At 44.5% G+C, this 14,740-nt stretch overlaps 1 protein-coding gene across 1 annotated transcript; it reads left to right on the top strand.

Moving 5' to 3' along the window:
- The first annotated feature begins 13,059 nt into the window (after nt 1-13,059).
- On the top strand, nt 13,060-13,698 carry LOC136495618 (uncharacterized). Its single transcript, XM_066491501.1, has one exon. The coding sequence runs from the start codon at nt 13,060-13,062 to the stop codon at nt 13,696-13,698; it is 639 nt and encodes a 212-aa protein (XP_066347598.1).
- Nucleotides 13,699-14,740: the final 1,042 nt, after the last annotated feature.

Here is a 14,740-nt window from a genome sequence, read left to right as displayed (position 1 = left end):
CAGCTGCATATACTGAACCTTCACATCAACAGCCTGAAATCTTTTTCCATGACATACATAGATGCAATAGATTAACTACTTGTTCCTAGAACTAATCAAGTTCAAGCTCAGTTTCAATTAACAGTCCTAAATTCAGGAAAAAAAGGCTCTTATCACTGAGAATAAAGAAACTGAAACCACCTGACAATTGCAACTGGTGTCACAAAACAATAGCAACTGGTCCCACAGATAGATAGTATCACGCTAGATAGGTAATGAGCCATCATCATACTATAATGATATTTTTCTAGAAAATATTACAACTGAAACTTCAAAAATACAGGAACTGCATATATACAGGTCATGCAAGACAAGCATAGCATTCACTAAGTAATTTCACATATAACTCACATGGAAAATTGGCAAACTCAGTTCCTGCATTCAGTATTTAACTAATTGATCAGCACACCGCACCAGGTTAAACAAGTGCAAATCTGTGCATCCAAGACATGACAGGGGGGAAGGAATTAACTTGGACGAATCTGTCCATCTTGAGCAGGGAAAGGCCATATCGCCTGAGCAGCAGCAGCGAGTTGAGGAGGTGCAGCTTGCGACGCCACCAGGAGCTGCCGGCTGCCGAGCGGCGATGGGCGGAGCGTCTAGAAGACAAAAGTTGGATGATGGAGCCCCCGGCCTTGACGGCGAGGCCCAGGAGGTCGGCAAAGCAGCGTACGTGGAGGTTGCGGGGTTGGATGATGGAGCCCCCGGCCTCAAAGCGGTCGCCCGCGACAATGACGGTGCCGAGGCGACCGGCGACTTTGTGAGGGCGCTCGAAGATGCAGAGCTGCCGCCGCCGGGCTATCGCCGCAACCGACATGCATGGATGCCGCCGCCGCTGGGACGTGGACGCGGCCGATGGGGGATGGGTCCGCCACCGCCTGGCCGTTGCCGCGACCGAAGGGGGTGGGGGGCGGCTGCCTTGCCGTTGCTGCTGCATCCGACTGGCGGACGACCCTAATCGACGGGTTTTACATGCCCTGGGATTTGGCTCTGTTTCGCGCTCGCGCTCCCATCCTACACGCGCGCTTTTTTTCCCACTCGCTGATTTTTGCCCCCAAATGTCGCCGCGCTCGCGACAAGCCACCAAACGCATCACAAGTCATTAGACACAGCATTTTCATAAAATTAGTCTAATTTTATACATAATTTATCTAAGAATTTAAAATATTAAATCGATGTGTGGTCGGTGATGTCTAGATTTGATCAAAACTGGTTAAAGATTATTCTATTAACAAAATGCGATTTTCTTCGAATGACTGTCCGCACTGTTTGCTTCGCTGAAAAGCCAAACTAAAATGTAATATTTGCTGATTTATTGTGAGACAAAAATACTATACCATAACTGATAAGCCAAGCTGATAAGTTCAAACGAACAGGTTGTTATGAGTTACTAGAAATTGGCCAAATGCCTTATTGCGACAACAAAAAATATTTCCTCAAAAATTTAATATACATTTTTTTTGCAAGAACAATTAATTTTAGTTTATTCTTTTCAGTTATATAACATTGAATTACTTAACTAGACTAAAATATTTGAATAAAGGAAAATTAAAAAGAACGTCATATGAACATTCGGCCTGTTCGCGGGTTGGTTTCTGGGCTGATTTGGGTTGGCTGGTGCTGGTTTGTTGTAAGAGGAAAACACTGTTGACTGGCTGGTTTGGGCTGGCTGAAACCAACAAGCAAACAGGGTGATTATTTGAATAACTTAAAATATACTATAAAACATCTCACATGTTATATATGAATACTCAACAATAATCATACAACATCTCATTTATACTATATGAACATCCCAAACTATATTAGAGAACATCAGACATATACTCCAGGAACATTACATATGTATCGAAGTCAAATATTTTGGTATGTGATGTAACTTAGGCTAATGCTGAATTCATATAACAAATGCATAAATTATTTCTATACTTAAGCCAAATGTACACATCACACTTCTTGTTTTTCATTTAAACATATAAGAATATGAATTTTATATGTTTAATTGCTTGTCTTAAGTTCACTTACGCATGACACTTGTCATAGATACCTAGGATACCTCACCGTATGGACAATAATCTAAATGGGATGAGGTACATCAAGTAGGCTACACGGGAAGTCCCAACCAAGATGGGTATATCGTCTACTTGGAAAACGCATCGCAAGTTATACTTAGAAAACCAACTCTATCCGGTTGATTTTCTTGTAATAAACTAGAAAACTCACATGTAAACCAATCGAGACTCTATCTGCAACCATACCCCTGAACCATATAACGAGGGTGGGGAGCACCCGATCGGTAACTCATCATATTCACGCATCTAGCGCATTTGGTTTGTCTCACGCCATGTTGAACCGTGTCACCTCTAGTTGTAAGTTTAAGGCCCTGTTTGGTTGAGCTGTGGCTGTGGGAAAAAGCTGTTGTGGGCTATGAGCTGTGGAAAAGCTGTTGTGGGCTGTGAGCTGTAGAAAAGCTAAAAGCTGTTTGGTTAAACAAGTATAAAATATATCTTTTATCTTTATCTCTCTTGAAACAATTATGAATGAGCTTTTTATTCCACCAATTTCGAAAAGCAGAAAGCCAAAAGCCAGAAGCAGGGTCAAACCAGCTTTCAAAAATGAACTACGGAAAAGCAGCTGCTTCTGAAAAAGCACCATCCAAAAGCAGCCCCTTTGGTTGGGCTTTTAGCTTTTGGGGCCAAAAGCCAAAGCCAAAAGCCCAACCAAACAGGGCCTAAGATGGACTAAGATACACCCCAAGTTATACATGTTAAGTTACATCCCCTTCTCCAAAACCCTACATCTCTATGCACCTCCCACGTGCACGTGAGAAGCAAAGAACCATGGTAATAGCAAGCGGCAGAGAGGAATGAAGTAGGTGGGGAAGGAACATATGTGTGGAACACAATGGATCGGAGGATGCCAACGAAGCACAGAGTTCAGGTCTGAAAATGTGGAACAACAAACAAGAAGATGACTGCCGAGAAGATGACAGCTGCTTGATGATGTTTCACACTTGAGTGCGAGCGGTAAGAAGTTTGAATAGACTAATATCAGTTCCCATCGTGATCCGATTATGGCTGCACTAAAGCAAATATGATTTAATGTGATCTATCACCCATGTATAATCGAATAACGTTACAAACATGTGAATCAAACGCAATGCACTTCAAATCTGGACCTCAACAGTTGTAATGTAAATATTTAAAAGTCAGAACCAAAATTGAAAACCAAAATTTCGGACACTAATTTGGTTCTAACTTTTTAAAAAAGAAGTTAGAATTCGGTTCTAACTTTTTTTATGCAATTCGGTTCTAACCTTTAACTAGCCGAATTTTGCTCAGTTAACCAGTTTTGAACCCTCGTTTTATCCGAATAAAAAACGTTTTAGCAAATAGACCCAGAATATACCAGCCCAAGTGCCCAACTGGCCCATTAAAAAACCAAGTAGTATATAAATGCCCAATCTCCTCAAAGGATGGTAACGGAGATGTACTCGTCGGGTATCGTCGGAACTTTCTCTTCCTCGCTACGAAGAATTCATCCCGTCTCTATCCCCGTTAACTGTCTCGGGTATAGATTCTTGCCCATTTTCGTACCCATCGGACATCGGTCGGGTAACAAATACCCGACGGGTACTGTATACCCGATAAACAAGGACACTTGGGGTCGCAGCTTTACAATCGGAGACGTTTCTTCTTCATCCGGGTATAAGTGTCGGAGTCTTGGAGATGGCCGAGGAGAAGGAGCGAGGTTGCAAGGAGGACGAGCAAAGGTGGCAGAGAGACCGAACTGAGGAAGCGAGGGGCACGAGCGCTCGTGAGGCAGACGTGCTTGTGCTGCTGGTGGAGATGGTAAAGAAAAATTAAACTAGGGTTCTTAGAACACACAAACTATGTATATGATTGTTCAGATTTGGGCCAAAATACCTATATTGAATTTTTTTAGGTCTAATATTCGCATGACAGCTCAAATAGTCGGGTTCCCCAACGGGTAATGGAGACGGGTAAACAGAGAACGTTTCCGTACCCGCTATACCTGTTGAGAATAGATTCTTGTTTATTTAAATACCAACAGGTAAAAATATAATTTAATCTCCGTGCTCTGATGGATGAAATACCTATGGGGTATGGGGCCCGTTGCCATCTTTAATCTCCTCACCCTCTCCGCTCTTCCCTCTCCCAGCCACCGCCCCTCTTCTCTGGGCAGTGTGCTCAGACGCACGCAGTCCGGCTACCCCGCCGCGCCCCTCCTTCCCAGTTCCCACCCCGACAGCCGGCACGGAGGGCCGATCTTGTTTCTTCCTCAGGCAGCACCCGGCGTGGAGGGCCACCAGTGCTCAGGCGGCAGCCGGCGCGGAGGGCCGCCGGTCGCAAACCACGGGCAACATGCGGGCCACGCGGAGCCGGTGTCGCATCTTGTAGGCGGCAGTGCGAATCGGTCGCTCGGAGGCCTTGACGCGATGCATCCCGCAGGGCCAACATCCCCGCGCGGCACCCGAAGGTGCAAGCGGCGTGTCCCTCCCCGGCGACGACGCTTCCCTTTTCCACGGCAAGGTCTCCTTCCCAGTAGCAGCGCATCTATCCCAGCCCCCAGGTGAACCCACATTCCATCCTGTCCTTCCGGCCGCCAATCCCGACTCGATGACTCCCAATCCCGTCTTGTACTTTGCTGGTGATCCATTGCGGACATTCTAGGACTGTCTGGAAGGGTCGAATAAATAGTGATAGTCCAACTTTGATGATTTTAGCACCTAGTTTGGGTTGTTAGTAGTTCATGCAACCTTACACCTTCAAATTAGATGATAAGTCTGGCAAATGGTTATTTGAATTTTCTGCGAAGCGATCATAACTAATCAATGTGGAGCCATTCCAAATGTAGTCCGAAGGTGCTTGTGGCATATATAATGTAAAAAATATCTAAATATTTCAGCTTAATGATTTCATGAGGCGTAGCTATCTACCTCTGTAAAGCACATGAACATATTATTACCTCACTAAATTCTTATTTCTTTATTAAGGCAGACATTGGTATTCATCTACTCCACTTTCTAGCTTGTTTAAGGAATTTTTGTGGACCCTACTCAGAGTGCTGCCTAGTAACCTGATAGTATTTCAATGGAGATAGCTGAGATTGACAATGATAAACTAGCCCCAGCCCCAGAACAATCATCTATATTCCATGGAAACAAGAAAGCAACAGATTGGGTATATATTTGTTTGTGTTTTCCAGGATATATACATGCTTAACCTGTATGTGTATGGTTGCTTTTGCAGTAGAACAAATGAGAGTGAAGCTATTTGGAGGTTCCACTAATGTGAATAAACCAAGAACTCTACAGATTTTTTTTTTTCACAAAATACTACAATTTTGGTAAGGTAACCTCATCAATATGGCATTCATCATGGTTTTCCTGTGCGTTGAAGCTAACTATAGGTCCACTGTAGCATGTGAAAGCAATTGCTGCTCATATGAAAGGTAAGCTGATGCAGAGGCAAGTTAGAGGTGAAGTCATCCTATAAATCCTTTTTTTTTTCAGAAGTTTTTTTTTTTTTTTTTTTTTTTACTTTGGAAGTAACAGCAACCGTGCAATTTCCCCTTTCCTTTCCTTGAGTGGATATTATCTTTTTACTACAGGGAGAAAAATTTGCTTCCATTTCTTAAGAACTTGCGAATGCAATGGAGAACAAGCTCACTGAACTGAAATCACTACTTTCAGAAATTATGTACCAACAATGCTTCTCTACATGTACCTAATAATGATATCCTTATTTCCATTAAATTTTAATGTTTTATAGTTCCTACTGGCATGTATAACATGACAGACACCACAGGCTCACTGCTGGTCATTCCATACTGATCATGTATAACCTCTATCTAAAGACACAAGGACATAGTAATTAATAAACTATAAGGTCATGCCATAATCACCATTCTGTTTGCCATTTATTCATGGTCATACTTAATAAGTTAATTCATGTGACATGACCACTGCAAATTGGTTGGCGTTAGATTTAATTTAAATAAGACAATTTTTCCTTGTATGTTGCTTTGTTTATTTCATCTCCCCTATTTTACCGAGATGCTGATACATATGCCAATGTTCCTGCTTTCATTGAGCAGGCTGATAGAATTTGAGCTAAACTTGATGCTTTTATCTAGCAGGAAGATACAATATGATCAAAGAACAGACTCAGGGCATTATGGTCAAGTCAAGAAATTCTACATGCCAAACAAGCAAGGACCAATACTACGCAAGCGATAGTACTTTTCTTGTTATTAGTTGAAGAGTTTTTAGAAGTTTGGAGATTTATATGTAATTCTAGCAGCAGTAGCGAAAATTTTAATTATGTTTGTCAGAATAATGTATTTCACCGGTTGTCTATTTAATAAATGGTTGATTTGAATTAATATGGGTGTGGAATCGATTCTAATATGTTCTAATTCTTTTGTAACAAAGATTTATCGCCACGTATCAAATGCTATATGTGTCGTGACAAAATCTTGTTGCAATAAATCCTTATTGCAACGGTTGAGTTGAGTTGTTATTTCATCATTTGTCAGCACAATCCATGGTTGCTAAAAATGGTATTTGCAACTTAAAATGTTTTGTTGCCATAACAATAGATTGCAATGGAGCTATATTGGTGGCCAGAAAACTTATTGCAACAAGCTCACTTGTGTGGCAATATAATCTCCGGCAACGAATAAAATTGCGTGGCAAATAGTACTATTGCCACGCCATGACTGTCGTGGCAAAAGCACCTTTGGCAACAAAACTATGGTGTGGCAATACAGACTATTACCATGAAGTTGTTCGTGGCAAATGTCTCTATTGCTACGCTATTGGTCATTGCATGTACAACCTCTTGCAACAGAGGCGCGCGTGGCAATTGTTTATGTTGCCATGATCTTGAATGTTGCAACAACGTTCTATTGCCATGATTGGCAGCGAACCTCTAAGGTTGCAAGAAACCCCAATAGTTGCAATGCCAAACTAGCAACAGTTGTAATACCTTATTGCAACATGACTTTTTGCAACCATTGGCAACGAACGTGATTTGGTTACAACATCTACCTTTTGCAACCAAATGGGGCTTATTGCAACGTTTTTGCGTCGTTTTTGGTTACAAAATATGCGTCTGACCACGAGAAATGGAGATAGTCGTCTTTAGCTCCAAGAGATGCGGAGTCTTCTAGATTAAAGCAAACACACTCACCGCAAGGTGAAGTGTGCCCACTTAGTCCCCGAGCCTGTCAGTAGGTGACATAGTCACGTGGTGCCAGGGTCCAAAGTAGGAGAAAAGTAGAAGACCAGCCGAGCAGGCAGTCAGTCCCTGGGTGTAGCCCCGAAATGAGAAAAAACACATTCACCGCAAGGTGAAGTGTGCCCACTTAGTCACTGAGACTAACAGTAGGTGACGTAGTCACGTGGTGCCAGGGTCAGAAACAACAGTCATCAGAAGAAGTCCCCCGCGTGGTGAGGATCAAGTCGTATTTCTAAGATCCTAACCGGATAATCTTCATAAGTATAATCATCTGTCGAATAGAGCTCCTCCAAGGGTGTTTGTTCCTCTACACCATCATCTAGAAACTCATAGTCCACTTTACTATCCTTAGTGTTCACACCTTCTAATAGATCATTCCCATTGTCATATTCCCCAGGTGAAGGTTGAATACCCTCATACTAAATTCTTTCTCCTGATGGTGTGGTTATAAGCGCCTAGGGTTGGGCTAGAAGAGACAAAAGAGAGTTTTTTTTTCAAAATCAAATCCTTTTCTATTTCTATATCTTTGAAATTTGATCAAATTCAAATGAAATTTGAATTCAACCTCAAACCATCTAGCCCTACACTCAACCAAAAATAGTATGCTTCGGCATGAATGCAACAAACATGTTTTTAAAGCTTATAGTTAATTTTATTTAACCAAAATTTATTATTTAGCCTAGGTTAAAAATACATATAAAATTAAATAAATGCTCAAAATAAATTACTAATTTGTAAATGATATTTTAGGGTGTTACAGTTCTAGGCAGGGTCGAGGCGGAGCGCGGCATCGTAGAGGAGGCTCGACCATGGGGGACATCGTAGTTGAGCAAGACATAGATAGGTGGGCATGCTGCGTGGACGGCTATGACATCACGGCTGCGGCCGTCGGTGGTAGAGGTGGGCACGGTGCGGCCGTGGGCGGCTATGGCACGGTGGCGCTTAGCTGCAGCGTGGCTGAAAGCCAAAGGTCGAGGAAGGGGGGCACAGGAGCGGTGGTGGCTAGTTGGGAAAGGAACGGGAGGAGCAGTGGCCATGGCTTAAATAGCACGCGGCTAGGGTTCGGAGGTGTGCCTAGGCACTATTGGACGGCGAGGATCCTTGGCTTTTGTGCTTCGAGCACACGGCGTGCATCCTTGGTGCCCAGGTATGGATGCTGAGGTAGGCTGGTGGCACCGGGGTCAGCTTCCCCAAACGTGGATGTGGCTTCCGATTCCTGGCCCAGCCAATGGGTGCGCTGACATGGGGGTGGGGCCAGGATGTCATAGGTGTGGAGAAAACACACCTGGTAGGCCAATTCATTGATCCATGATGTGGTTTGACCGGCCAATGGTGGGACACCATGTTAGTAGAGTGGGGGCACCATTTCTAGGCGGCAGCGGCGGCACCTAGGGAGCGCATCCGCTCCATAGGGTTTAGGTGTAGAGGCGCACGGCTAGGTCAGGTGGGCCATGCCTGAGTAGAGAGGCTGGCTAGGACTGGTGGTCGCGGAGTGGGCCTCAGGCGTGGGATGGGCCAACGGTAGAAGGGGAAGGTGAGATGGGCCTATGGTGCTGTTGGGCTAAGAGGCCGGCTAGGCTGGCGGGTGAGGGAAGGGAGAGAAAGGGAGTGGGCTGACTTGGGCTAGATGAGAAGTTATTAAGGAAAAAAGGATTTTTCCTTTTATGATTAGAGAATTGAGAGGAATCCAAAAGGATTTGAGATGAATTTGCTATGGCTTTGTGCACTCCAAACTCCAAACAAGACTCAACTCAAAGTTAACTCAAGAACAGGGTATACTCCTACAATCAAACCTATATGAATGCATCTATTTATTGGTGATCTCTCCTAGGTTTAACTCAGGTTTGACCTAGCGACTACATGCTTCACACATTGTAGGAAAATTTTTAAAAAATTCATATTTTTGGTTGCACAAAAACCTAGGTTGTTACACAAGTTGATCGAGATTGCCTTCTTGCCTCGACATGGTGAGGCCGTCCATGATCTCTTTTTTCTTCGTGAATTTATGGTGTTTGATAAAATGCATGTGTAATTTTTTCTGATTGTTGTATGTGGCCTGAGTTAAATCAAAGCAGGTAGAACTACCACATCCTAGAAAGAGCCAGAGGCAGGCAACCATTCTTCGAGAAGTAGAGGAATAAGCACCCCCACAGCCCAGAAAGAGCCAGAGGAAGGTTCGCAGTGTCCCTGAAGCAGAGGAACAAGCACCACCACAGCCTAGGAACAGGCAGAGGAAGGCAGATAGTATCCAAGAGGCCGAGGAAGAAGCAACCAAAGCTATGCTAGCCTTGGAGTCCAGGAATTCTCATAGGCGGACTCAAATGGCCCGTCGATAGTAGCAGTGTGAGGAGAGTGCTGAAATGAAACTTAGGGAGGAGGAGCTCACTAAGGAACAACTACAGCAAATGACTGAGTTTCGCTCCAAAAACCAGACTAGTCACTTTGCACCTTCTTGGATCAAATCTATAGCTACTCATGGGGGCGTAGGTGCTCGCACTCGTGGAGGTTCGATGTGTGCCACAATTGGTGGTACTAGGAGCAGTCGAGGAGGTAATTTGATGTGTGCCATAATTGGTGGTACGAGGAGCAGTCGTGGAGGTAATTTGATGTCTGCCAATGGTGGTACAAGGAGCAGTCGAGGAGGTTTGGTGTATGCCAATGGTGCTATGAGGAGAAGTAATATTGTGAGAAAGAAAGTGGTGGTTTAGTTCTATGACTTTTAGTATTACAATTCAAAGAAGATATGGAGCATCAGGTTCTGTGATATTGAGTTCTGGTTTCCACTCCTCAAAGAGCCTAGCACAAAATCATAGTTCTAAACTGTGACTCAGGAGAGTTTCTTCAGGAGCTACCATGCTAGTGGGATGACACTAGTTGACCAAAGGATACTTGGTTGGGATGAGCTTGAGAGAGCAGCTGGTATACCCATCTGGCCCCTCTTTGAGCGGTTCCCAGACTTTGTTCTCCATTTCAGTGAGGCTGATCAAATTGTGATAAGCTAGGTGCGTCAATTCTATGCAATAGTGTGGATTCATCCAAAGCATGACTTCATTGGCTTTATGCTCGATGGTCGGCCAGAGCGAATATCCTATAACCACCTAGAACAACTCCTCAGGGGTGACACTTCAAACAAGAAGCTCCACTAGATAGTCTATGGAGATGGTCTTCCTCTACGTCACAGCAAGGCTAGAGGTACTTTGTGACAGAACCGACCAATTATACGAAATTAAGTAAGAAAATCATCCGCCAGCGCAGACGCTTTAGCAAACTTAAGCCCGTATAACCCGGTAGTCCGTGAAATCACGAAGGATTTCAAACCAACTCATGTCCCAGCCATGATCGTACTAAGTTTAGCGGTCACCAATCACATATTACATAAAAGTTTGCATAACAGATACATCAGAGTTTAAACATAGTTATTACAAAACAAGTTCGAATAAAAAGTAGCGGAAGTCATTTGCTTAAAACCACACACACTCACACGGAGTTCAAATATAGTGCCAGCTAATGATCATCTCCAACAAAAGCATCAGATGAGACGTAAGGAATGACCATGCCCATGGTCCTAAGCATCACCCATCGCAGGATACAGGCAGTTGATACAGTAGCCATAGTACATCTGCCCATCTGCAACAAGTGGGAATAAAACCCTGAGTACGAGAATGTACTCAGCCAGACTTACCCGACATAACCGAAAATAATGACACCAAGGATTATGAAGGGCTTTATAGTAGGGTAGCTGACTCATTTGCAAAAAGAAGCATTTTTAGCAATTCAAGAACCTGTCTAAAAGCATTATTGCCAAGTTAATTATTATTAACCTGTCAACTAGATTTGCACCTATGCTAGAGTAAACATGTGATTAAGCAGAGAATGATAACCAATGATCATTAAACAATTTCCATACTGTCATATTCACTATAACCGTCCAAGTGTTCCATAGCATTTACTACGATGAAGTAACTCAAGTCAAGTGCTCACTATCCAGGAGCGATGGCGATTCGAATCGATTCCTAACCAGCTGGTGATTTATTCCTTACACAAACCTCACTCACCCGCTAAAGTGAGATATTGATCACCGAGTCAACTTTCCAGGAATCTCGAGTTTGCCAGGAACCACATGTACCCGGGGGCCGACCGACTGCACTTTGGTCTTATCATCCCGCCCCCGTGTCCTACCACACCTGCTCCGGTACAGTGCGTTGCGGGCAATCTACTCGGCCCGAAAAATCTCCCAGCTTCGCGGTCGGAAGGTACTTTATCCGGCCAGCTAAATGTAAGGCATGCGTTCAACATGACTCGAGGCCCAACAACGGTCGGTCCTTAATCGACACAGACGGAAACACTACAGTTCAAAACTCTGCAAGTCTCCGTCCGGTCTCAACTTCATTTAACACTTAGTTATACTATGACTTCATAGTCATCCAAGCAGATCCAGGTAACCACCTATAGCTCGCAGGTGACAGGAAATCACCCGACTTCTACCGGTCTAAGCCAGCTAAGCATTGACTCGACTGCGGATACCAGGGTAACAAGGATATAGTATAACAAAGGTAAACAAGGTATAATGCAGCAACAGTTGCAAACAACTCCTGAACGTAATGCATCAATTAAAGTAAAGCATTTAATTAATTAATTTGCAAACCGGGAGAAAAATGCTCCGGGGCTTGCCTCTCTTGAAGGAGCTCGGACGGTGATCGGGGCACTCCGGAAGTTCCTCAACGTCCTCCTCGTCGGCTTCTGGCACTTCCTGCTGCTGCACCTCGAGCTGCTCCTCGGGCTCCTCGGGTATGACGACTGGGTTCTCGGTTTGCGATCCTGTATGATGCAATGCGCGTAAGTGATTATGCAAACGGTGCATCGAAGGAGATGAATGCAATGGATATGTTGAAACACAAGGTAGTCAACATCATCCAAGAAACTATACTATAAGCACATGTCCTCTACTGCATTCTGTTCTACTACTAATATGTTAAGTTAACATATCTTATGAAATGCTTCAAAGATACACCAAAGCTTACTAATTTCTTAATCACCCTTAAAGCAACACTTGCCTAAACCCTAGTTAATAACAGGTTTGAATAGCAACCTATATTTCTGATGCTCATAAAAATCTGAGAAAATTGCAGTAGCATACTACCACCCTAAACAGACTACCATAAAAATTTCATGGCATTTGGATAAGTAAACCATCCTACACAAAAATGACAAGCTATAGCATAAAAATGAGCATGAAATTACTTTGTACTATGAAAAGTGTCAAACAACAGAATTAGTATTTTTCCTAAGTTCTTAATAGCTTATAGTGACTGTACAAAAATTACCACATGCATGTTTTATACAAAGTTTGCTCTCTAGCAAAAATAACAAAAATCAGTTATAAAAGGAGCTGGAACTACACCTCAAAATTTTTCCACAGCACATGCATGAAATATATTTTTCCTAAGGAGTACATGACACAAGAAGATTAACAAACTTGAAATCATATTTTTCTGAAACCTATATATTTTTCTACATATTTTTCAAGTTATCAGCAATATTCATGATTAAATAAAGTTCTACAGAAAAGTATCCCAAAAATGACATGCATTATTTTTCCCAAGTAGATCTGGTGATAAGGAACCTAGCAAATTTTGTTTCAACAAATTTGGAACAAGTTTGATCATCCAAACATTTTTCAAACTATTCTTGATTTCAAATAACAAATAATAAATAGAAAACAATTCGCTTAAGTGTTGCTGGGCCGGCCTGCGGAATGGAACTGGCCCACGGCCACAGCCGGCCTGCGCGGCCCGAGCGCGGGGAAGAGGAGACGGCCCATCAGGGCGTCAGCCCCCGGCCTGGCTCGGCCTGGCCAGCCGAGGCAGAGCGCCATGCCGGAGCGCGCTCTGGCGCGACGGCGGGGCTCGGCCAGCGGCCGGCGGCCGTCTCCGGCCACGGCAGCGCCAGCGAGCGAGCGCAGGAGACGCGCGAGGAGAAGGAGAGCTCGGTAGGGTCGCTAGGCGAGGCTGGAGGGGAGAGGGAAGGCGGATTCCACGGCGGCCGTGCACAGCGGCGCCATGGCCGTCGGCGGCGAGACGCGGGGAGGCTTACCCAGGGCTCGGAAGGCGGAGCAAGCGCGAGCGTGAGCAAAAGGGAGGCGGGGCGGAGCTGCGGGCGCGACGAATTGAAGAATGGCTCGGTGGTGAGGGAGTTTGACGCCGGCGGAGCTCGGGCTCGCGGCGAGGGCGGAGCTCGGGCGCTCGGCGAGGGCGGAGCAAAAGGGCAGCGCGGCAGGAGTGAAGGCCGAGCGCGTGCGGCTGGCAGCAGGGCGCGCTCCTCTTCAAGTCCGCCAGTGCGCTGCGCGGTCAGGGCTAGCCGGGCGCGTGGCGGACACGCGGCGGGCGTCGCCTGACGCGTTCGGGACGTGGCGCGGCGACGGGCACGGCGCGCGGGAGAAGAAGGCGCGGCGCGCGGAGGCAGGCCGGGCTGGCGCGGTGCTGGGCTGGGCCGAGCGAGGCGAGGCGCGGGGCGCGCGGGAGCTCGCTGGGCCGGCTTCGGCTGGCAGGCCAAAAACGAGGCGGCGGCCCAGAAAAATAGAAATGGAATTTTTCAATTGATTTTTAAGAAATTTTTAAAATGCCATCTTTCATACATTATTTTGAGCAAGAAAATGACCTCTTTTAAAAATGTACCAAAAATGAAAGTTGCTTAGAATTAAATTCCCTACAACTTTGCTTTAGGTTGCTCAGACATGCAAACATTCCAAGTGGTACTTTTTAAACAGTCAAACCAAAAAGTCCTAGGGTCAAAACAAGTCAAACCATGATTTGAAATCTTAATTGGGCAAAATGATCAACTTGAACATTGTTCCTAATGACTTTCTAAGCATAGCTAAGATGTTTAACAATAGATTTAGCTATATCACACATTGGTCATACAATAATCAAGCACTAAAGGTACTGAAATGATGAAAACACTTGAAATGATACATTTGTTTCAAAGTCATGTTTCACATGTTTCAAGTGACATATGCTCATGAATTGATGAATGATGCTCATGAATATGAAATGCAAGTGCAATTAGGCAAGAATAACACCGGGGGTGTTACAGCCCTCCCTCCTTATAAAAATCTCGTCCCGAGATTTGGGTTACGAACCATTTGTTATAAAATTCTTCATAAGCTTTTTGTAGATACTCTCCTGTTTCCCAAGTTGCATCTCCCTCATCATGATGATCCCACTGTATCTTGTAAGTTTTTACCACACTATTCCGAGTAGCACGTTCCTTAGTGTCTAACACTCGGACTGGTTGTTCACGATACACCAAATCTGATTTGAGTTGGATACCTCGAGGTTCTATTCTTTCCTCCGGAACACGCAAACATTTCTTGAGGTGTGATACATGGAAAACTGGGAAAACGGTACTCATTGTCTCAGGTAACTCTAACTTGTAGG

This window comes from Miscanthus floridulus, chromosome 12 (genome assembly GCF_019320115.1).
Source record: "Miscanthus floridulus cultivar M001 chromosome 12, ASM1932011v1, whole genome shotgun sequence".
NCBI lineage: Eukaryota > Viridiplantae > Streptophyta > Magnoliopsida > Poales > Poaceae > Miscanthus > Miscanthus floridulus.
The sequence above is the reverse complement of the archived record's forward strand: the minus strand, read 5'-3'. Positions and strand labels throughout refer to the sequence as shown.

Bases quoted from the DNA above. Each gene is read 5' to 3' on its own strand.
- LOC136495618 (XM_066491501.1), top strand. From the start codon at position 13,060: ATGGAACTGGCCCACGGCCACAGCCGGCCTGCGCGGCCCGAGCGCGGG.